Source organism: Anarrhichthys ocellatus, unplaced genomic scaffold (assembly GCF_004355925.1).
Source record: "Anarrhichthys ocellatus isolate YVR2014 unplaced genomic scaffold, GSC_Weel_1.0 scaffold7, whole genome shotgun sequence".
Taxonomy (NCBI): Eukaryota; Metazoa; Chordata; class Actinopteri; order Perciformes; family Anarhichadidae; genus Anarrhichthys; species Anarrhichthys ocellatus.
The window spans coordinates 10,157,169-10,181,686 of NW_022280037.1; the positions used below are offsets into that span (position 1 = coordinate 10,157,169).

Consider the following 24,518-nt stretch of genomic DNA (forward strand, 5'->3'; position numbering starts at 1 on the left):
AACAAATGTGAGTGTACTAGAATGTATCGTATATTTTCTTATCAAAGGGTTTGAAATGCTCTTAAATACATAGACATACACATTTCAACCTTTTAAATCGAGTCTTCTCTATTTCAGTAGTTTCATGTTCTGTTAACAGTAATAACACAATGATATATGTCTAAACAAGGCTCTGACCCTGAAAGCATTTGCCACCAAGATCCCGACTGCAGTCCATCTGAGCAGACTGAGCCGTCTGTACCAGTAACTTTGAGGTCATGGACTCCAATACTCCCAGTAGTTCCTGGAACCATAAATCATAAACCAATAGGTTTAGAGTCAGTGGGAGGGGACACTAAGCTGTGTTTATAAAAGAGTTTCAGTTGCATAGTACATTTCTGACTAAAACTAATTCAAAGATGTGAATGCAAAAGGACAGAACCGAGAAACAGTAAAGATGAGATCTGAGACCATTTAGATCTGCTGAACAGACGGATGTGACATCCCATCATCCATCCTGTCACATGATGGCATTCTCTGTAAAAAGGTGTCATTACACTTAGACAAGACACTTGTTGTGATACTTTTCAGTTAACCGGTAATCTGTCTACGTTTTGCCTTAATTAACACGTGTTGGTAGTCAAACAGTGTAATGAAACATCGTTGATTGTGTTTGTGTCCTGACGCTTCCAGGAGCAAGTCACTATCTGTGGCACTGAACACAGAGGTGATGGTGGTTTATGGATAAGATGTTTTTATTTTAGATTCAGACAATCACAGAATACAGCACAGTCATTGGTAACCTTCAAACGGGTTGTACACAATTTCAAAAGGAATGAAATATATTATAGAAATATTTAATTCAGCACTAAAATATATTCTACAAATGTCAGAAAACATGTTGAATAGTATTGAGTACATTTTGTGTAACAATTTCTGTATCCATTGCCTGTCATTTAACATCTGAAAAACAACTATTCAGCTATATGTTGCTCCACTTCAGTGTAAAAGCCGCTTATCACAAATTACTGAATACTAACCAAAAATCTAAACGCAGTCTAGAGCTCCCCCTACTGATAATTAACACATTTATTTATTGTGACGGCAACAGTTGGGTATTTGTGCAGCTGTCTAAGTCTCCTGCATCACTGTGTTGACTCACAGCACAGAAATACACTCCCCTGTCCCCAGGCAGCAGCTTCTCCACTGTCAGAGATCCAGTGTGAGCGTCGCTCTTTGTTGCAGGAAATTTGTCCACACTGAAGCCACTTTCATATGCATGTGGAGGAGTTGGAGTCGTGTAAACTATTTGCCTCATTCCCTCTCCTGGCAGCTGTCTGTACCAGTACATCGTTCGGTATGAGATGTCCTTAGTGTGGCTGCAGTTCATTGTGGCAGACTGACCCTCCACCCTCCACAGCAGAGGGGCCTGGATGACATCACTCCCATCAGTTAGACCTGTGAGGGTAAAAAATATCACATGTCATGTTACAGGACCACCAACAACAACATACAATCATGAGTATGAATGTAGAGATAAAGTAACAGCTTCTCCTCATAATGTACAGTACCTACAATCCAGAGCAGAGCTGCAGAGAGTTCGATCAGACCAGCTGTGATCATGATTGTGCTCTGAACAAAATGAAGTTGGAGACCAGAGTCACTGTCAGTCAGTGTGATGGAGGTGTGACGCTACAGATATGAACGGTTACAGCAGGGAGTGTCTCTGTACTGTATGATGTTCAGTGATTGTGCTTGAGGTCCCCCTACAGTACAGCAGATAAATAGACTCACAAACAGATGTGCCAACAGTTTATTCAGCTTCCACATGTGTCTGTATCACTGTGTTCACTCACAGCACAGAAGTACAAGCCTTTATCTTCTGGCTGCACGTTCTTCACTGTGAACGTCCCACTGTGAGCGTCAGGCTTGGTGGCTGAATATTTGTCTCTGCGGAAATCTCCGAAATCATTTTCTCTATCGGCCATTGTTGTGAGCACTATTTGTTTCATTGTTTCTCCTGACAGCTGTCTGTACCAATTACATCTGGAAATAGCCAAGACCCTTGGTGTGGCGGCAGGTTGTTGCACTGTCACCCTCGACTTTCCACAGTATGTCAGTCTGGGTGACATCATCACCAGCAATTACACCTGTGTGTAAAACACATTAAGTTACCGCAAGACAACATTTGAAACTGTAGAGGATTTAACATGATTTTCAACAGCAATGGTTAAAGGCTATAGTGTAGTTACCTTTTCTCTAGAGCAGACGTGTTAAAAAGATCAGGAGGCCGTGTTTGATGGTGTCAACAGGTCTAATGTAACTGTCAGTGGGGTTAGCGATCTAAACATCTGCCGGTGGTGGGAGTGTCACATGTGGGATGTTCAGTCCTCCACGTTGTGTCACTGGGAGTATTTGTGGTCCTCGAGGTCCCCCTACAGCACATGAGATCATTGTAACGGTTATGTTTACAGCGCACTGTGGTTTTTGTTCAGCTATTGAGAGCATCTGTATCACTGTGTTCACTCACAACACACAAATACAAGCCTTTATCTTCTGGCTGCAGGTTCTTCACTGTGAACGTCCCACTGTGAGCGTCCGGCTTGGTTGCTGAATATTTCTCTCCGCTGAAATTTCCAAACCAGCGGTTTTCCGTTCTGCCGGGTGATGTGTACACTACTAGTTCCAGTGAAACTCCTGTCTGCTGTCTGTACCAGTGCATCTGGTAGTACTGAGCACCTTTGGTGTGGCTGCAGCTCATTGTTGCACTGTCACCCTGTTTTTCACACAGTATGGAGGTCTGGTTGACATCCCTTCCATCAGTTAGACCTGTGTGTGAAGCAGTACATAACTGTGTTTAAACGTTAACACTGGTGAACATTCTACCTCTCATACAATAAACCCTTTAAAAACCATACATCTGGACTTTCAGCAGAATAATAGTAGTTTAATTTAGTTTAGTTTATTTGCGTCGAAACATCAGGAAGAGGGAGACAACCTACTGGACTTATTTGAAGCCTTCATCTAAATAATGTTTGAATTCCACAATATTATAAAGAACACACTATTGATATGCATAAGATATGACTACTTAATATTGATGTCAAAGTATTTGAATAAGATACAGGATCTTTAATAACAACAACAACAACGATGTATTATCAATTCTATGCAAATTGCTATTAAAAGGTGTATTTATAAATGGTTTTGCTGATGTAATGCATGACAATGCAACATGGTTCATTGCATTCAAAATGAATTATTTTATGTAGCATTGCTGTGATGAATTTTGATAAAAGAAGAAAAACAACCATGATATTGACTTCAGCCACACTGCCCAGCCCTAGATCTTTACCTTTGTTCCAGAGCAGAAATAGAAACAAGCTTAGGAGTCCACGTTTGGTCACGTCCATGTTCTAAAGCATCATATATAGCTGTAGTGTGCAGTGTAGAGCCATGAAGAGCTGCAGGTGGGAGTGTCTCTGCAGTGTGTGACGTTCTCTGCTCCCGTTAGCTGCTGGCTGTGTCAAAACACACACGGTGAATCAAAGTGTCACTGGGAGTGTTTGTGGTCCTTGAGGTCCTGCAGTATGTGAGATGGAGGGATAGAGGTGTGCCAACACTGGGGTTTTTGTTCAACTATTGAGAGCATCTGTATCACTGTGTTGACTCACAGCACAGAAGTACAAGCCTTTATCTTCTGGCTGCACGTTCTTCACTGTGAACGTCCCACTGTGAGCGTCAGGCTTGGTGGCTGAAAATTTGTCTCTGCTAAGACCTCCAAAATCATTTTCTGTGCCAAATGTTGTGAACACTATCAGTTGAATTGATTCTCCCGGCAGCTGTTTGTACCAGTACATCTGGAAGTACTGAGCACCCTTGGTGTGGCTGCAGCTCATTGTTGCGTTGACACCCTTGTTTTCCCAAAGTATTGAAGTCTGGATGACATCACTCCCATCAGTTAGACCTGAGTGTTTAGTGATAAAAGAAAGCATAATAAAAGTTTGTTGTTGGATTCTACTTATATCCTCTGACGTCACATCAACATCATTTTCAATTACAATAACTGCAAAAATATGAAAATAAGGTAATGTTAATGTATATTCATCAATCATTTTATTGTAATTTACCTGTAGTCCACAGCAAAAAGATGAACCATCTGAGGAGGCCTTGTTTATTGATGATTATATCCATGTTCTGTCTGACAGAAACTAGCTCGTATAGTCGATGTGAAGAGCTGCAGATAGGAGGGTCAGTGCATCGTGTGATGTCATTCTGTCAACTGCATCAAAGCCTTCAGTATCGTACAAAGATGGTACTACATGGTATTGGGGGTCCCCCTGCAGTACATCACAGTATATTTACTTTCATTCTGATCAGTGAGAACTCCACTAAACAATGAGAAGCTGTAGAAGCCAGGGTTGATCATGGGATGTGCACTATTTGGTTACGACAAATTCAATTTTCCTTGCACGTCCTCGATATTTACACAATTTACATTCAGATAAAAGCTTTGGAGGCCTGTGTTCATCTTGTTTGAACCAAAGAATGTGATCATAAGTTGTGTTTTGTGAAGAGTTGATCTCACTGGCAACAGATTCACTCTTAGAGGTGCATAATACGAGATTCCCTAGTATTAACACGGCCCTGCGATAGTCTTTAGCTCTGCGGTGTCTTACTTTGTTTGCTGTATTTTTTTCCATCATGGCAGACGACAGAAGCAGAATAAGAAAACCATTAACATCATGTTAAAGATGAAGTGGTATTATCGGGTCGTGTGAGCGCTTTACCTGTAGACGACAGCACAGCGCTGGTACATTATAGTGAACAGGTGTCAGTAATCTACATCACAGCTAACTTTATCACAAGGGAGTAACACTGAAGCGGATGTTGTCCATTCCAGTGTAAGTTGTTATCCTTGTTCTGTGTGTTGAGGTATGTCTCCCCCTGCTGCTGTGAAAAATACTGTTGCTGCATTCAGTGATTAAAAGCTTTGTGAAGTTTAACCATGAAATTCGTTTTTTTTTTCATTTCGCCAAACTTTACAGAAACGATTGCTGATAGTAACTTGTGCTTAAAATGCATCGCTTGATTTATCTTTTATTCAATTCATCAGAACATTTTTATTCTTCTTTATTTTGATTACTGGTTGTGTCTGTTCGATTGCTACTAACTTTGTTGTACTTTGTGCATTGACGATGAAGGAATTGTATTGTATTGTATTCTAAAACAATAGACAGTTGGATCTCTTACGCTCTGGAAATGACCTGCAGATCATCTTATTGATATTTACAACTGCTGACTTTATGCAATTATACAGTAAGCCTGAGTAAACTACGTTGAATTCTTATTCTGCTCTTATGTCTGATTGTGATTCAAAGTAAAGTAGTACTTTAGTAAGTCACGTTCTCTGGCTTGTACCTCGATTGTGTTAAAGCTGTGACTTGTGTGTTGCAGGTTTATCCAGCAGATGGCTCCCTGAAGTCTGCAGACTGGTGGCGACACATAAACAGCCTCCACTCAGCAGCAGCTCACAGTCCAAGGTGAGTGTTGGTCACTTCTTTGGCCTCATGATAAACACCATCTTTACAAAGTCACAGTGAAGAGCTGAGACAGACAAAATGAGTCTGAGTCCGAGCCCCACTAGTGGTAACAATGTAGGTGTGTGTATGTGTGTGTGTTGCTTCACATGTTGGATAAAGAGAGAATGCATTCTCTGTATATCTGCATCACTAAATATTTACCTGTATTTCTGTGTATCTCAATATAAAACTGTGTGAGAGGTTCACTTCCTCCTGGACATACAGAATATTGGTGTTTTAATATTTAATTAATTATGAATAATTGGGAAATGTGAACTGATGGTATGGTGCTGAGGAGATTTTGGAGTAAACTTCTGAAGTCTATTAAATGTGATAAAATCAACATTAGCCATCCGATAAATGTAATTCACTGAATCTTGTGGACCTGTTCTGTCTTCTGTAGAATCATAAAGATTTATCTTTCAGGTTACTAAACATGATGTAAATCATGTGACTTTTCTCCATAATCTGCTGTTCAACCTCAACCTCAATATTCTGACGTTTCACTGATACAGGGCTGTTGTTGCTGATTCTGTCACATAGAAGAATTCTTTTTAACTTTAACTCTGTATTATTTAGGTTTATATTTATTTTAGTTTATTATTTTGTATTTTAAAAACCTTTATACAAAACCAGTTTTTGCTTGAATGTGCATGAATGCTACACATCGGTTTGCACTACAAAGGGTTGTTCACCACGACAAATGAAATGTCTCATTCTGCTGTGTTTGGTTGCTGAAGTGTATAAACGTACCAGTTCAATCGGCAAGATCTAACACCTGTTTCTTGTTGCAGTTTAATAAAGTCTCAATCTACTGTACTAAACATCATCTTTCCAGTCAAAGAAGTTGATATCCACCTTAAAGACAGACCTTCCTGCCTCGTATTTAAACTTCCTAAAATACAGATGTGGTTACTCTAAATAATGACAGAGGCACGGTTGCTGTTTAAAGTTCTGTTTTTGCTCTAATCTACTGCTGATGATACCAGGTGTGCGAGACGATCAGTATCAGTTACACATGTCACACATATAGAGATTATATATATATATATATATATATATATATATATATCTCCATATGTATGTTTGTTAAACTTTATCATTTTTTATTATTTCATTAAATAATTTGTACATATCAAGCTAATTTTATTGATATACAATATTTCAGCACTTAACCCTCATGCAAATATGTGCACACCTAACTTCAGACCCCTATGATTATATGGTTTTAAAAAGAATTCTAAAAAAAATACTTCTATGTGAAGTAAAATGTCATCAAACGTTTTTGTTTTCATCGACTTAAGTTTCCTTAATATTGTCTATAAACACAATATTGATAATGATGGTTTTTAAATATACCCACAAAATTAAAATATGGTTTATAGCTTTTATTATGATCTTCTATTATGAACCCATGAGGTGAGCGTCTTTCAATTTACTGGTGGTTTTGCTTTTTTCTGACACTTTACAAACAATGCAGAGAAAGTGTGAAATTCTAACGGATGGAAAGCAACAACTTCTACAGATCAGGCTTTGCAGGAGGAGATATAATTATCCAGCTCACAGATGTCACACACACACACCATGCTTCTGTTGCATCGTCACACACATCGTTTCCTGTTTATGTGACTCGATGAAGCACAAACATGTTTTTCAAGGAAACAACTGGAGAAAGTCGAACATGTTCTTCCTCAGTTTGAGTCCCACTGGAGTCTTAAAAAAGAACAAATACATAAAATGACATAAACAAACAATAAAAGTACATAGGCCTAGCAATGCGTTACAAAGAGCCAGCTGTACCAATGTCGCCACAGCTGGGACTGGTAGCGTGTGGTACTAAACCTTATGTTAGTTAAAACCAATAAGATCTCATTTTCAGAGTCATTCAAATATAGTGTTCTGTTGTGTATTTTTGTAGTGATTCATATGAAGATGATTTGTAGAGGAGTTGACTTTGAAACACCCTCAGTTTTTTCGTTATTTAGTTTTTTTTTCTGATAATTCAGTCTGCGACTGCTGAAAAATGTATTTCACATCTTTAATCTACTGCAAAGCAAAAAGGTTCAAATGTATATTTCTGCACCAGATGTTGTAAACAGAAGTAAACAGCTGTTGTAACAGATATTAACACACATTCATGTTCATTCTGTAGCTTCGGTTGACACAGAAATGGAGGTTTTTCCAGCTGTTTGCTCAGAGACTTGCTTTGCAGTGAGGTGCAGAGGTGCAGCTGCAGCCGGAGGTTGTGGTGAAGTGGAGGTTTGCACCTTCGTCGTTTCTCAGCACAGAGAGCGATGTGCAGGCTGCTCTGTGACCACATCCTCTCCTCTGCTGTCGCTCTCTGCTCCTCTGCAGGCTTTCAAGCTCCGGTTTGTCTCCCTCACCAACAACAGCTCTGACCTCCTTCTGTTCTCAGATGAGGACGCTGACTTCCTGTTGTCGTGCGGTCGCCTCACACTCTTACATTTACTTTCCTGCTGAACGTGTTTCAACTAAAGGAACATCTTCTTTATTCATGAAGAGAACGTAAACCCTCATAAGCTTCTCTCACTAGATGTACGACTTTGATGAAGTCAAATGATTCCTTTTAAAATGTTAAAACACAGATCAGTTGATGGAATTTTATCAGATCAAATGTCACTGGAGAAACTTAGTCACCTCTCAGTTTGCTCAATGGAAAAACTTGTCGAGACCCAAATGACAGCTTGTGAAGATTTTCCGAGCTGAGATGTTTCAACATCATGCATGTAGGTGAAAAATACTTTCTTTCTCAGAAAACAGGCAGAAATACCTCACTGTCTGCGGAAAAAATATATGTTCAGTGTCGGATGAAATGTGAGAGTAATGTCTAATTCTTTGATTTTAAATCAACCATTATAATATGAACGACTGATATGATATGAGGATGAACCCATGCCCTTTTAGAAATAAACTGAATGTAACAGTCTGAAGATGTCATGAGAATAATAAACAAACTTTTTTTTCATATAGAGAAATGAAAGCACATGATTGACAAAGATCCTCTGAAATACTTTTATTGAGAAGAAAATCAAGCAACCAAGCAATTCACGACCACAAACACAGAATTATTGTTATAAGTACTTGTAAAAAGTTGGTACCCAAAATATTTGTATGGCAGTTTTAACAACAATATGCACAGAACTGTTCCTCTATTTTAGCAGAGTGTAAATGCACTGCAACATACAACGACGTGGATGTATAACTTGTCCACCTTATTTACAGAATCAAACACTATTGATCTCCTAGATTTATTTATTCTGACCTCCGCTGTCAGTCGTTCTGCTTCCCGGCTAATCTCTGCAACAGACAGAAAAGACACAACGTTACGAGCTCTTTTCTTATTACTCCTTCAGCCTAATTTATGTAAAATGGAACAAACCTGAAGCTTCCACACCAGGAACGCCACGAAGGCTCCGTAGACGATGCTCTTGATGATGAAAACACCGTAGGAGTATTTGGCGGTCAGTGTGACCCTCAAATATTTCTCTGCAGAAAGTTCAAACATTTATTGACACGATTCAAAGACCAAACAGGACTCTAAATAGTAGTGATGATGCATTGAGGTGTTCAGAAACACAGAATAATGTTTACCTCTTGTCAGGACTCCTTCTTTAGCTGATAGAAGAAGAAGAAAAGCATTAGACAGATGGTTGTTGATGTATTTGCAATTGCAAAGAGAACACGTTGAGGTCATTTCTGAGTTTCAAATGAAACCTACCTTTTACCCCATAAATTGTTTTTGGAAAATGTTTAGTATGTGTCCCATTGAAGAAGCTGACGGTGCAGGTGAACTCTTTGTCGCGTGTGAACCAGTCGTTTTCAGAGACCCTCAGCCTGCTGGTGATTTTGTAATAGTTTTCTTCCCGGAGGGCAACTCTGTCGGTTGCCTCACCGGTGGTATCCTCTCTGTCGATCATCCAGGTTACACCGACATGGTCTGGGTAGAATCCACTGGCCACACAAACAATGGTCTTCTTCTGACACTCCTCTGGAGAAGGTGGAAGCACTTTGACTGTTGGTTCGGCGATATTAAGTCCTGGTTCTGCAAGGACAAACAAACGCACCATGAATTAAAGCTGCCTATAGATCTACAGCAAACCTATCTGCAATCCTGGATCCTTAATTATTCGTGTGACCTCTGGACACAAGAATGTAGACATGACAGAAATACCTTTTCACAACAAACATTTGCACCAAATAAAACATGACCGTCACAGGTTAAAGGTCACATTGAGAGACATTAAAGTCTAAGTTACTCAGAAAAATGTTTGATCTTAACAAGAGCTGTTGGACTGAGATGACGTCCAGTTTATTTTTTCCGCAGCGTTTGTGGGTTTCTCATAAATAAGCTAGAAACTACAATATCATGAATCCCACTCATGAATGCAATTTGAATAGAGGTTTTTCATTTACTTTTTGATGCAGGAAGGAAAAACTAAGTTTCTGTTTAGCAACTGAGAAAATGATTATAATATCCTCTGAATGCCAATTCTTACGGCTTGTCTCGTACCTAGACTTATCACATAGAGATCATCTTGGTTACCTCAAATTTTACATTTTCTTTTGCACTTTTGACGCACGGCAACACGATGCTGCTTCAGCAAAAAACTAATCAAGACATTAAAACAACACTAAACTGAAGGCTCAGGTTTAAGTTAAGACAAGGTCACAAGACAAACATTTATACATGTCATTTTTTTTGATCATTTTCTTACCCAACACTGTCAGTCTGGTGCCACTGCCAAAATAAGCAGGATCGTAGTTGTTCACACTGATACGAGGCTATACAAGAAAGACTGCTCAGGCTTCCAGCACTGAAAGCTGTAGACTGTCTTTGTGCTCTTTTTTTTTTTAGGAAGTAAAACCTTTTTATGCACACATAAATGCAGAGGCAATACACACTCATACCAAATTAAATTAGTGCCGAACAGCATTCAACTTCTGACTTAAGGTCTATTTAAGTGCATGATGTTAAAAACAACCCTCGCCCGTAACCTGCAAGTTACCAACTACTTTACTGTTCTGTCCATATGCACCATTGTAATAGTTTATGTTCAGTTTTGTGATTCTTACCTAGAACGGTGAGTTTAGTTCCAGCTCCAAAGTGAGCCTCAGACTGTGAGCTCACAGTGCTTCACAGAGATGATAAGAACTGGCTTTAGAGGAATAATCTGGGCGTAGAGCCAAATGTTTCATTGCTGCTGTACTTTTACTGGAGAACATAGACAATGCTGGTTTTTACTGGCACAAACTAACTTCTAAGATAACTTCTTTCACACTTTAAACTTTGTACACTTTTGTTCACTATTAAATATGTCTATTTAATAAATTCTTAGTACCGACTATAATCTTAACATATAAACAAGCTGATAATCTTCTTCTCTGAGACGTTTTTGTGCAGGTTTTCTTACCTAAAACAGTGAGTTTAGTTCCAGCTCCAAAGAGAGCCTCGGAGTAGGACCACAGAGACTTTCCACTGATACAAAACCTCTTCCAGCTGGCTCTTTGTCTTAGTTCCAACGTTGTGACTCTTTGACATGTGAAGACTTTAACTCGTATTTTACAAACAGTCAAATCCTGCTAAACTCACTGTCTCCATTTAAATCTATTTGTGCTTTTGGTTATTTTATCATTATCTAATGAAATATTTGGTAAACATTGTTGTTTTAGAAGTCATTTGATTCTTAGAGTATCTCAACAGTATAAAACACAATCTAAACTAAACCGTACCTGAGCAGTATTTAATGAACTTCAAATGTTTTCTTACCTAAAACCGTTAACTTTGTTCCTCCACCAAAGTGAGCCTCTGCTGCACCACCAGAGTCACAGTGAACCTGATCAGTGCTCTGAACAGCCCAACATGCTGCTTTTACTTTAGTTTTGTAATAAATGTAGATTTCCTTTTTAAAACCAACAACTACAGTCTGTTTTCACCAAGCTGGATGTAATAGGGACATCTCAATTATCTTCCTGTTGTAATTAATATTAATTTATCAAATTTAGTTCCCTGGCTGAAATAATAAAACTTAAGAACAAAAAGCTCCGAGCAGAACTTAAACTAGACTTTAGTGACAATGACTTTCTCCCATTTGTTTTGATATCTTACCTAAAACTGTTAACTTTGTTCCTCCACCAAAGTGAGCCTCTGCATTCTGGGTCACAGTGAACTTCATCAGTGCTTAAAACAGATGCTGCTTTTACTTTGTTTCATTACTTTTTATTTTTATAATCAATGCAACTTTTCTTTAGAACCAACAACTACAATCTTGTTGTTTTTTTTTACAATTTTTTTTAATAACATAAAGTCTAACAGTGAAGTTAACTTACCAAGAACAGTCAGGTTTGTTCCTCGGCTTAAACTGCCATGTCAAGCCTCACAACAAAAAGCTAAACTCAAACTAGACTTGAGTGAAATAAGTTTCTTAAATCCACAATTTAAGAAAAAGTTTAGATTTCTTACCTAGAACCGTTAACTTAGTTCCTCCACCGAAGTAAACTGCATTAGCACCAGAGTCACAGTGAACTTGATCAGTGCTCAAAACAGCCCAACATGCTGCTTTTACTTTTTGTTACTTTCTAGTTCTCTGGCTGAAACAGGCTTCGAACTGATGTTTAAGGTTAAGAGTATAAATCTCTGAGCAGAACTTAATCTGGACTTTAGTGCTGCACATTTCAAACACTCGAATTACGTTTGTATTTTTAAACGTGTTTTAGTTTCTTACCTAGAACTGTTAACTTAGTTCCTCCACCGAAGAAAGCTTCACCACCACCAGAGTCACAGTGAGCTTGATCAGTGCTCAAAACAGCACAAGATGCTGCTTTTACTTTGCTTCCTTCTGTTGGTTACCTTTTAAGTGTTTATTATATTAATGTCACTTTTCTTTCAATCCAAAAAAAACAACATTTCTTTCACTGCAGTCTGATTGTTGAGGATGAACTTTTTTTGTGTTGCATTAGACTTGAGAAACCCACCTGTTTGTGCAGGTTTCACTTATTTTACAGGATGAATGAATCAGAAGAAGGTTTGAAGTCTTACTTACCGAGAACAGTCAGTTTAGTTCCCTGACCGAAGTAGGCTTCGTACTGACACAGTGTTTAAGCTTAGGAGCAAAAACCTCTTAACAGAAGGTCGGGTCCATACAATTTGTTTAGGAATGACTCCAATTACAAAGCCTGTTACATTTGTTCCGATGTCTTGCCATAGACTTTATCAACGACTGTATATAGAAAATATATTTCTTACCTATAACCGTTAACTTAGTTCCTCCACCGAAGAAAGCTTGATAACCACCAGAGTCACAGTGAACTTGATCAGTGCTCAAAACAGCACAAGATGCTGCTTTTACTTCGCGTCTTTGAATTTTGTTGCTTTCAAATTTTCTTTATTGTATTAAATGTATTTGTTTGTTAAAATTGAAATACCAACATTTACTGCACTGCAGTCTGTTTTTTATAACTTTAATGTAACACAAAACTTCCCCCCAGACACCAGACCTTTATACCAGTGAATTAATCAGAAGAAGGTTTGAAGTCTTACTCACCGAGAACAGTCAGTTTAGTTCCCTGGCCGAAATAGGCTTCGTTATTGGCACAGTGCTTAAGCTTAACATCAAAAACCACTGAGCTGAACTTGAACTAAAAAGTACATTGAGTTTCTTAATGCACCACCCCAATGACACATCTTATTACATTAGTTCCATCTGAACCATCCTTGACTTACCCAGAACAGTCAGTTTGGTTCCTTTTCCAAAGTAAGCCTCATTTGTATTGTCACAGTGCAGAAATACTGAGCATGAAACTCCTGAGTCTTTCTCCCACAATTATCTTTGGAAGGTTTTTACCAATACTTCTGTTTATATTAAGACTCTACAGCAATGTGACATTTAACAAAACTCAATAATAAACTGAAATATTTACCTAGAACAGTCAGTTTGGTTCCTTGGCCAAAGTAAGCAGGTACATTGTTGGTCACAGTGTTTTCACTTCAGCTCAATATTTCAGCTTTTAACAACAGTTTTTTGTCTTCACTTTCATTCCAACATTTCAACTATTGTAAGTGTGTACCAGTGCACTGCAGCAGTGAGAGATGCTACTTACCCAAAACAGTGAGTTTTGTTCCCTTTCCAAAGTAAGCTTCAGATCCAGAGTCACACTGAATGTCTCCTCTACCAAAAAGTCTCAAAACTTTCCATAACCCTCATGTTGAAGCACAGTGTAATAATCCAGAGGATGAAGAAGGTTTCAACATGCAGGATGAGCTTCATGATGTCCAAATATGTTGCTTTTGTCAGGATGAATAAAAGAAGCATCCCAGTGCTCCACATATGATTTAAAACTTGTTTTTTAAAAACTCATTTTCAGCCAATTTGTCCATTAATGTTGACTTTCCAGTTCCAGTTTGGCCTGACATCTTACACACCTTCCGATTATTGATTTTTCTGCTCTTCCAAATGTCCCAGGTAGCATGTAGCAGTCTACACAATGGGCGTCAATGGGAGGAGGTTTTTGTACAGCGGCTCTATAGGATTGTATCACCGTGGCCCCCTGTCCCCACGGTGAAAAAGCATCACACAAAAACCTGAAGTCTCTTTCGTTCTCTCCCCTCTCCTTCCCCCACCCAGCTCCTCCATATCTCAGCCTCCATCTCTCTCTGTGTGAGAGAGCAGCTGTTCAGGTTGGGCTGACTGACGGCTGAGCGGCCTCCGACCTGACTGCTGCTATTTCTGGGACAGCTAAGAAAAGAAGCAAGAACGGTGGAAAGGAAAAGGGAAACTGGTGTTTGTTTGTTCGAAGATGTTCAGAGGGAGTGACATCTCTGCTGGTCACACCTCTTTATCCACCCAGTACCCAGTGAACTGGGGAGACGCACATTTACTGAGTAACATTCATTGGTTAACATTGTGTAATGTGAAAAGTGTCATTTTGTCATGATGAACCTACAGATAATTATTACATGACAATCTTTGCAGATAACATTTAGCTTAAATGCTGTGACATGTAGCATGGATCTGTTCACTGTGTTGTATCACTCCCTAAAACAAATAAAAGAGAAAAATGTTACATATGGCTGAAGTTTAATTAATAGTATCATTAAACAACATGAATATCAATAATAGTTTATTTCCCTTTAATCCTACTTAACATGGATGATTTTTAGTATCTAATAATGCAGCATAATCTTTAGTCCATGTTTCTATTTAACATAGTTATCCCTCATTTGATTTGCTTTGTGTGTGTTGAATTTGAGAGCCTCTGTGTTGCATGTCTTGTTAGTACTTGACAATATAAGAGTCTCCTGAATGATGATACTACTTCTATTAATATTCTCACTTCTTTCATTGTTTCTGCATGCATTGCAAAGGGTCAATATTGCATGACTTATATTCTGTTTTTAGGTTTACTTTGTAACATCTGCTTTGGGACTACAGATGAAAAACAGCCTCTTGGCTTTAACTCTGGCGCATTTACAGCAATGTTTGTATTAATGTGCACTGTCCCTTATCAAATAAAGCAATAAATAAAAAAATAATGAAAGTAACCATGCTAAAAGACATCACGAGCAGCTCGCTCTAATAACACCGGCCTCCCCTTCTACAGTGTTGACCTCACTTTTAACTACCACATCTAAGTGCAATCCCACACGGACCCTGTAGAGGTCAGTGCGTGATAACCTCTTCAACTTGATATGCTGCACACAGATTTGAATAACATGAGAGTAGACTTGAGCACAGAGTGACACAGATGAGACACTGAAGAGGAAAGTAATGTTGTACGGGATGTATAAGCCTTAAAATGTGAACACCTGCTTATTTATCTGATTTGTGGTGTTGCAGGAACGTCACTGATCTGTGGAGAGGCAGTTCCTGTACCTTTCATCAGTGGAGTTTGTCATGCTGTTTTCATTTCTAGCTGATGTTCCCCATCATTATTTTCTTGTCACATTAATGTAAGTCGCCTGTCATGCTGCTACAGACATTAACCGTCCTCGTTCATCCCTCCTCCCTGTCATCTTTTCCTGGTTTCTTCTTGAGGTTTTTGTTTAGCTGCTGAGGCTTTCTGAACCATTGTGCTATACTGGAGGTACAGTAAAACACAGCTGAGTCTCCGGCCTCGACAGGGTGGATCTGCAGAGAGGAGCTAAGCATTGCAGGCCGGGACATGGTGTACTTGGATATGTTGAAAGGAGCTTCAATGCTCGCCGTGTCTTTAACCATGGGAATATGTCACCAGCTGTATTCTCCCACTGCTGCTTTGTCTGTACCAGTACATGTAGTAATTATCCGTGGCATCTTGTTCACACTGCAAAGTTACAGCCGGGTCTCCGTCACGGCTGATTACAAATAGAGGCTGCTGAATTTTTACACAGAAGGTGAAATCTGGAAACAAGAAAAAAAAAAAAAGTAAACACACCATAACAAAAAAAAAAGATCTTTCATTTAACTTAATTTAAATGTTCTTACTTAAAAAGATTAGAACTGCAACCCAGAAGACGGTCATTGTCGCAGTGATTTTATAGTTATTCAGAGTAAATGAAATCGGACTCTATTGTCTTCTATCAGGCTGACCAGCTGCAGGTGTAACTCGCTGTAGTGCCACAATCAAATCTTCTGAAATATGCTCAGATCCTCCCCTTTTACAGGAACGTATTCATGTGTTTCACAGTTCATACAGAGCCTCAGTCTTCTAGTGGACACTGAGCAGCAACTGCAGGTTCAGAGTTCCTGTAACGGCAGTTCTCAGAGGTCTTTACAGGAGAGTTTAAAGCAATTGTTGCTAACAGACCTGTTTCACATAAAACAATCAGATTGCTGCAACAAATGGAGAAAAGCTTCTAAGATTGTTGCACTCTGTTGTTTACCAGCAAGCTAAGCTGGCTGAAAGGGAATTTGTTCTGCTCGTATCATTACTGCAACTTTCAGCATTTTTCCCTCTCTTATTATCACCCTTATAATACGGATAAAAGAGAAACAAACTGGTGTCATAGTTTTTACATGAGGAAATAATGATGAGTCATGCATTAGTTAGGCATCCAATGTCAACTTTCCCAATAAACACTCAATGATTGCACTCAACTGCACTTTAAAATGTCATTGTTTGTATTTATATTGGTTCCTTTTGTGTTCAGTTCAATTTGTTTAATAAGATGTTGGAAATTAATTCCCTTTTTACTTTTTTAATTCAACAAGCAATTTGTTGCCTTTTAGAAGGCAGAACTGAGAACACTTTAAGATCTGTTTATGTAACAATATCGTTATCACGATATTCAACAATATTTTGCTCATATCATTCAGCCGCCCTATACATAAACATAAACTAGCCCCAGTGTGTCGTATCCTACTGGATCAATCAATATTTTTTCTTTATTGTTCCACTAATTTAATGGAAAAAAGCCACAGCTCCTTCCTGCCTGTGAGCCACCTGTGACACCCACACAGACGTGATATGTGTATGACTGTCTGCTCCGTGTGCATCACTGTGACCGGCAGCACAGTAGTAGGTGCTGCTGTCATTCAGGAGCAGCTCGGTGATTTGGAGAGAGAAGCTGTTTTTGGAAGTCTCGATAGACGACTGGAAGTGCCCCGCGGTCCGGTCGTACTCTGTGGTGAGGAACTCCAGTGGACCTCCGTAGTGAGTTTGTCGGTACCACAACATGGTGTAGCTGCTCATGACCAACCCTGGACCCATGTTGCACACGAAGTTCACCGTGAGTCCCGGGTGGGACGTCTGTTCTCCAGACTGAAGAACTTCAACCGTGAGACCTGCAGCACACGAAGGATGATGTTTTACTGTCCCTCACCTCGATGTGCAGAACTGTAAACTCACAGAAATATATGACGTGTAGGAACTGTGTGTTAGTGAGCACATCCATTATGAGTTAACACACAAAACCCACCTGAGTGTAAAAGAAGCGACATATAAAGGACTGTGGTAAACATGTCAGCGATGAGCCTCCTCCCAGCTAAATGAGTCACACATCACTCTGTTCAGCACAAATATACCACGAGGTCACGTGATCACATGACATAATTGGCACCGACTGTTATTCCCAATCACTGATTATGAAATGAGACTTTGGAGTCCGTCTTGTGCTTTTAGACTGAGGTTGCTCAGCATCTGAAACAGTATTTAGAACATCATCTTCAATGTAAAATCTACCTTAAAAACTGAGACATTCTTTTGATAGTATTTATGGTAAGGTGATGCTTCTCTGCTACTATGTTACTATGCTATGTATAAATGCTTTTTAAATCATGAATTTATCACAAAACATAGATTAAAAGTATAATTGATTGTCTTGTGTCCTCTTATCTCTTGTGTTGTCCTTTTTTAAGTTAATGTAATGATGACGCAGGAATCTATTTGAGAAACAGTTTTTTAATCATGTAACAGAATGTTTGAACATGATTTTATTTGTGGTGAAACAGTCAACTACTCTGTTTATTGATCAACAGAAAATTAACTGACAACTATATTGATAAATGATTAATATTAATATTTTCAGAACTGTATCATAGTTAAATAGCTTTGTGTTTTGGACTGTATGTAAGAAATTGACAATTAATTAAGATTACAGATTATTTGACAGTGAAAATATTTTTTTATTTATTGTGCATATTTCAATTCGCACCGTGGGGATATTTAATTTTTTTACGTGTTCCTACTTTGTACAGCAACTCCTTTATAACAGTTTCCCTCCGGATAAATTAAGTGCTATCTTACGTTAATAGTTAGTTGCAGCTTGACCCTTAACTGTTATATAGCCAAATAGTTTTGATCTAACAATTCTAGCTAAAACAATTCATCAAAAGTTGCATTTTTGATAATTAGTATAAATTAATTGTCAAGAAAAAATGCCAAACATTTTTCAGTTCCAGCTTCTTCAACACGAGGATCGACTATGTTATCTCTTTGTAAATTGTACATTGATTGATAATGTGAACATTATTTCCTAACATTGGTTTAATAATGTGCTTCTTTCCGTTGTATGAATGAATGAGGTTCCATGAACACACCTGTGGGCGTTGGTGGAACGTGATTGGTCAATCCTGATTAGACCGTCTTCTTAAACGGACTTTGCCCCGCCCACTCTCTTCCTCCACGCTGGCCGTCCACTTCTTACCAGGACTGAATCATGAATAATTTAGTGTATTAAACCTCCGAAGAGGCGCCACAAACATTTACTACAGTTTGTGTGAGTCAGTTCTCCTCACAGACGTTACTCCTGTCAAAGATGACAGAAGTCACTGACATGTGAGTTGATGTTTCTACTTTGTTTACTGTGTTTGTAGTCTTGGTTTAACTAACACGTGGCAAAGCTGACGTCGACCTATGTGCAACATTTGTATTGGAATTGACAATGATTGTGGATTTGCTGAACATCATTTTTATTTGGTTTGAGTGGTGATGGTTTGGTGACAATATGAAAGCTCCTGTGTGAGTGTCGAAGTGTTTTGGGCTGAATTGGTTGTTGAAAGAAGTGAGGTGTTTATTCAACTTCATGGCTATTTCTAAGGCAGTTGTTTTGGGGTTGCTGTTACTTTGTTCTGAAAGGTGACAAAATAGTTGTTTGTGTCCATATTAATAATAAATAAATAGCACTGCAATACGAAAATATTAGATCGCTCTATAAATTAATGTTATAATTTAACACACACTGCAATATGTAAATAGTAGCCAAGCCTTTCATTGTCAGAACTCAAGTCTCAGCTGGCTGTATACATAAACCCTTCTGTCATAGGTGGACATTGTATCCACGCAGTACTTATTTCATGCATACATTTTTGCAATGCAGGTGTATTACAAGTGACCTGTATCGGCCTATACAGGTCATAGTTTGTTGTCTTACTTATGCCTGTTTACATATATGTTTAAGTTTGCTTATTTGCTTAGTTTATAAGTATTGCTTAGTTCTGTTTGTTTTGTATTCTTATGCAAATTTGCTCTTCTTCTGCATAACGAGAGCTACTGAGTCAACTTTCAGTTTCAGGATCATGAACATGAAAACAACAGAGAAAGAAACAGAGCAGGGTTTTTAGTGAGGGGCTGACATTAAACCACATCACTGTGTACTGGCAGCGCAGAAATACACAGCCGAGTCTGATAGATTCACACTGGGAACAATCAGAGCTCCTGTTTGGATGTCTTGTCTTGTCATCTTGAACCGATCTTCAAACTGCTTCTCATAGGTGGGGTCACTGCCAGTGTAGCTGTATCCAATTAAATGAATCAGACCGCTCTCTGTTTGCTGGTACCAGAGCATTATTTGCAGGCTGTTATCATCATGTTTGCATTTAATTTCTACCCTGGCTGTGTCGTTGACTATTCTGGGATGAGATGGCTCAAACGTCACACTCTCCGCATGATCTGTGGGGAAAAACACAGATTTAAAAAAGTAGTTGATACAGAAGCCACAGTGAAAAAAACATTCACATAGTTGCCGTATTTTGTTTGTTACGTTTGCAGTTAATTACATTACATGGAAGCAAGATGAGAAGAAATCCGATCACAGTTGGCGACATCCTCCCGTCCTTCAGTGAGAGTCTGTAAAGAGACACACTGCCTCATGTGAAGAGGGTTTTTAGTGAGGGAGTGGCATCAAACCACATCACTGTGTACTGGCAGCGCAGAAATAAACAGCCGAGGTTGACAGGTTTGCTTTGTGTACAGTCAGAGCTCCTTTCACGTTGTCTTCTCTTGTCAGCGTGAATTGTTCTTTGAACTGACCCTCATAGTTCTCACTGTTCACGTATCCGTACCCAATGAGGGTCATGGACATAGTGTCCTGTCTTTGCTGGTACCAGAGCATTACTACAAGGTTAGCATCATCATGGCTGCACTTAATCTGGACCTCAGTGCTCTCCTCCACTATCTGGGGAGGAGATTGATGAAATGTAACAGCGCTCACCTGACCTGTGGAGGAAAGCAGATTTTGGACGGAACTGTAATTGAAGCAACAGACAAAAAGACCGTACAGTATTTATATTATTTATGCAACATGATTTTAGCATTTTAAACAAGTAGTTCCCTGTCAGATTCTTGATAACATTTGAGATCTTACATGAAAACCAGATGAAGAGAAAACCCAATGTGTGCACAGGTGACAACATTGTCAGACACTACTGTGAGTAAAGCACTTCTCTGAGAATAAAGTAAGGCTCAGAGTAATGAGGGAAGGCATTGCTCTGTTAGTGCATCACTGTGTTCTCTAACAGCTTCATGCCAGGTGCTGTACCTCCACCTGTTGGTGGAATCTATTCAGGACAGTTCATTTGCACAACTGCAGGTGGTCGCTTTTCATCATAAAAACACGAAGGTTGTTTTTTTGAAACACATGATCAATAATACATTCTTATCTTTTTCAGAGCAGGTTATTTACATCCTTTCTTTCACCTTCCTCGTATCCATTTGACATAACTTAACATCTATCGTTAAAGTCACTGATATAATCTCCTCCACAGTGTGGTTGACTTCCTTCATATGATTTTTTTTTTAATGTGAGAACAATAAACAGCCTCTCTCCTCTGTGTGTTTGTCACTAAGTTCTGCTACAGCACTGTGCAGACCTGCAGCTCTCAGATAAACAGCCTCGTCTGTCTTCTGAACGCTGGTTACCGTCAGAGACCTTCCACTTCACTGCCCGAAAACCAGATCTGAATCCCTCTTCATAGTTTGCAATGCCAGCTACTATACACACCATAAGCTGAAAGCCTCCTCCACTCAGCTGTCGGTACCAGGACAGATACTCATAATCGGTGTGGCAGTGCATTTCTGCAGAGCCACTGGGAAGACTGGAGATGTAGTGGGTCCACTGAGGGATCAGCACAGACTGAGAAACGCATGAAAATAAGAGAAAAGCTGTTGCCAGCATGATAACTATATCTGCTAAGTCACTTCAATAATTGTTATATCTTTACCGATGAGACTCATTTAGCATTAAGGAGCAGCTGTGTTTGTGATCTTTACGTCAGTGTTCAGTCGATCTTCTGTTCGATTCATACGTCCTTGTCTCCCACATTACTTTTCTGCTTTCGTCCTCTCAGAGATGGAAACCAACGACAGCTGAAGTATGCCGCTGTCTTTATGGAGCTTAGGTTGGATGCAGCTGCATGTCTGATACTCTGGTTCACCAGCTTTTTGTAAAGGAGCCAGAGGAGTTGTACCACTGTGCTGACTCGCTGCACAGAAGTACTCTGCACTGTCTGCTGGGTTGATGTTGGAGACAACAAGCTGAGCTCGGCCCTTTGAGTGGCCCGTTATGTTGAAACGGGCTTCAAAGTTCTTCTCGAGGTTTGAGTTTTCATAATGAAGCAGTCCGATCAGCTCCATGGCTGCTTCCCTGTGCCGGTACCAGAGCATGTAGGGGTAGTTGTCGTCGCCATGATAACAGCCAAGACGGGCTTCTTCTTGTTCAGGTTTCATCAACATTTCTACTGGTGATTGTTTTATTGAAAGTGATGATATCACAATGTCTAGACGTACCCAAAAGAAAAAAAACGAAGGTGAACAGAAAGTTTTGTTAGTGTCGTGAGGAATTACAAACTTCTTATGACTCTTACCTGAGAGCAAAGACAGAGAACAAAACCAAACGACGAGCATTTTGAACATCTTCATGGAGACGTAATGTTCTCCGTGGTGACTCAAACCTTAGCTGTGACTTAAGCAGACATGCAGAGGCATCAATGAAAATACGTTAGTGTGAAATCTGCCTTTATTGTACGTTTGTAATGAGGAAGGAGGAGCTTACAGCTGTCTTCATGTCAGAGTGTTTTCACTGCTCATTCATACAGAGATGACCTGAGGGAATCCGTTAAACATGACGTTCAAACACTCCTACGACGGTGAAAAATCTATTCTTGTGACTTTATTTGTAGAATGGAGAGAGCTGATCAGCAGAAGATGACATTAATCAACGACTGGGATATTTCTCTCTTTAACTTTTACTTCTTACTGCACATAGTAAAGGGACCCCTAAAATATTCTAATGAATTAACCTTCATCACAGGCATTTTTCAGCAGTTTGAGACAGTGTCACATAGTTTCACTGGTTTCCTTTTGGTGTGACGTTATCTGCTGGATCATTATGAGGTTTTTGTATCAGAGCGTCACTGTCTTCATTACTGTGCCTACTGGCTGCTCCGAAATATTCTCCGCTGTCTTCAGGGTGACTCAGGTTCAGGAGGTGAAGATGAACTGTTTTCGCTCCATCTCCACTCACGTTAAAGCGGCTTTTAAACAGCGGCTCAACTTGAACAGTTTTAAAATAAATGTAGGCAATCAGCTTTAGGGAAGTGTCTCCTGCTGAGCGCTGATACCAGAGAATAGTGTTGTAGTTTGTGATTTCATGTGTGAGGCTCAGGGTGACCTCATTATTTGGTTTCCAAAACAGTTCAGTTGGAGTCTGAAACACTTCACTGAGGTAAACTCCTGTAAAGAGATCACAACAGTATTGAATCATTGTGCACTGGGAATTGATTACACAGTGGAAAAAAACATTAAAGCATATGAGACCGTTGAAATATTTAACCTTGATGTGTTCAGTTTTTTTGAGAATTAATTCCAGATTAAGTAGAAAAAGTGTCTTCATGAATGTACAATACCTTTAATCCAGAGCACAGTGATGACGGTAACAAAAAGATGAGACGGCATCATGTTGAATGTGAAGCACCAACGGGGATCTCTGCAGAGCTTTGTGGATCAGAAGGAGGGACAGGAAGTGATGTAGAGGAAGTCAGAGCATAGATCAACACTTGATTCAGTCTGTTTGTGTTTTAGGAGGAGAAATCGTCCTCTGGCGTTCCCTGAACAACAGGAAGAGGAGGAACCTGTGAAAGTAACTCAACATATTGACACATGTGACGTATTGACACATGTGACTTATTGACACATGTGACTTATTGACACATGTGACATATTGACACATGTCACATATTGACACATGTCACATATTGACACATGTCACATATTGATACATAGGACTGCCCAGAAAAGGTGGCTGCTGACTTGAGGGTGCTTCAGTTCAAGCATAGGAAAGGAAGCATTTTGCGCTACAACGATTAGTTGACTAATCGATGCAACGATTAGTCGACTAATCGATAAATCGATTGACAGAGAAAAAGATCGCAGACTGATATGATAGTCCATTAATTGTTAAAGTAATTTATCATGCAAAAAAATGGCAGAAAATGCTGTTTTTAGCCTCACAAATATGGAGATGTCCTGCTTTTCTCTGTTTTATATTCATATTAAACTAAATATCTTTGGGTTTTGGACATTTTATTTATTAATCGATTTAATCTAGATAATAATAGTTATTTCCAGCCCCAGTGGCTTTTTTTTTTTTAGAGCCTTCAAGGCTTTGGCTTTGAGAAGTTAAAAACAGGTAAACAGCGGAGGACATCTTACTTCAAAATGAGTCAGTTGTTTCCTGTGAGGAAAAAACAAAAGAGAAATCTAATCATCATGTAGAGATCTGACATGGAGTGCGAGTTACTCTAAAGGACATAAAATGCATTAATAGTGAAGTTATGACAGAGTCACTGAACTGAGTCACATTTAATGAGGAAGTAAACAGGAGGTAGAAAGGAGGCGTGGCTTCATGAAGTTTCATATCAAACTAATACGTATACCCTCCTCCTTAAACAATTTGTTGTGCTTTTAACAGATTTCATTATGTTTAAATATTTTACTGTAATAAAACGCCTTGTTAAAATAGATTAAACCAGTAAAAGAGAAACACAGTTGTATTAGCTGTGTGATATGATTGCATCAAACCAAAGTACAACCACAGAAGCAGGTGTCTGGCAGCAGTTTATTCCTTGTCTTATTATAAACCACTGATGAGAAAAGACGGTGCAGAGTTTTTGTAAAGTTCAGAGGGGTTTTTTGTCAGTGTGCTTTGCTAGCTGCACAGTAGTAAACTGCACCCTGCTCAAGTCC

At 39.1% G+C, this 24,518-nt stretch overlaps 1 protein-coding gene and 1 gene segment (V, D, J or C); both read right to left on the reverse strand.

Moving 5' to 3' along the window:
• Positions 1-730: 730 nt before the first annotated feature.
• LOC116383790 (T cell receptor beta variable 29-1-like) lies at positions 731-1,781 on the reverse strand. The segment is given in 2 exon segments: positions 731-1,437; positions 1,551-1,781. Coding segments are annotated over 2 exon segments (417 nt in total).
• Positions 1,782-8,580: 6,799 nt separating this feature from the next.
• On the reverse strand, positions 8,581-19,857 carry LOC116383649 (M1-specific T cell receptor beta chain-like). The gene is made up of 6 exons (XM_031847656.1): positions 19,644-19,857; positions 13,303-13,353; positions 9,301-9,624; positions 9,174-9,197; positions 8,962-9,068; positions 8,581-8,879 (listed from the first exon to the last, which is right to left on the reverse strand). The coding sequence occupies exons 1-6, from the start codon at positions 19,840-19,842 to the stop codon at positions 8,853-8,855; spliced, it is 732 nt and encodes a 243-aa protein (XP_031703516.1). The 5' UTR covers positions 19,843-19,857; the 3' UTR covers positions 8,581-8,852.
• Between the last annotated feature and the right edge of the window lie 4,661 nt (positions 19,858-24,518).

Coding starts and splice junctions, on each gene's coding strand:
- LOC116383649 (XM_031847656.1), bottom strand. CDS start 19,842: ATGCTCTGGTACCAGCAAACAGAGAGCGGTCTGATTCATTTAATTGGA. Junction 13,354..19,643: donor CTGCGCTGCCAGTACACAGT/GATGTGGTTTAA, acceptor TTCTGCACTGTG/ACAATACAAATGAGGCTTAC. Junction 9,625..13,302: donor AACCAAACTGACTGTTCTGG/GTAAGTCAAGGA, acceptor TTGTCCTTGCAG/AACCAGGACTTAATATCGCC.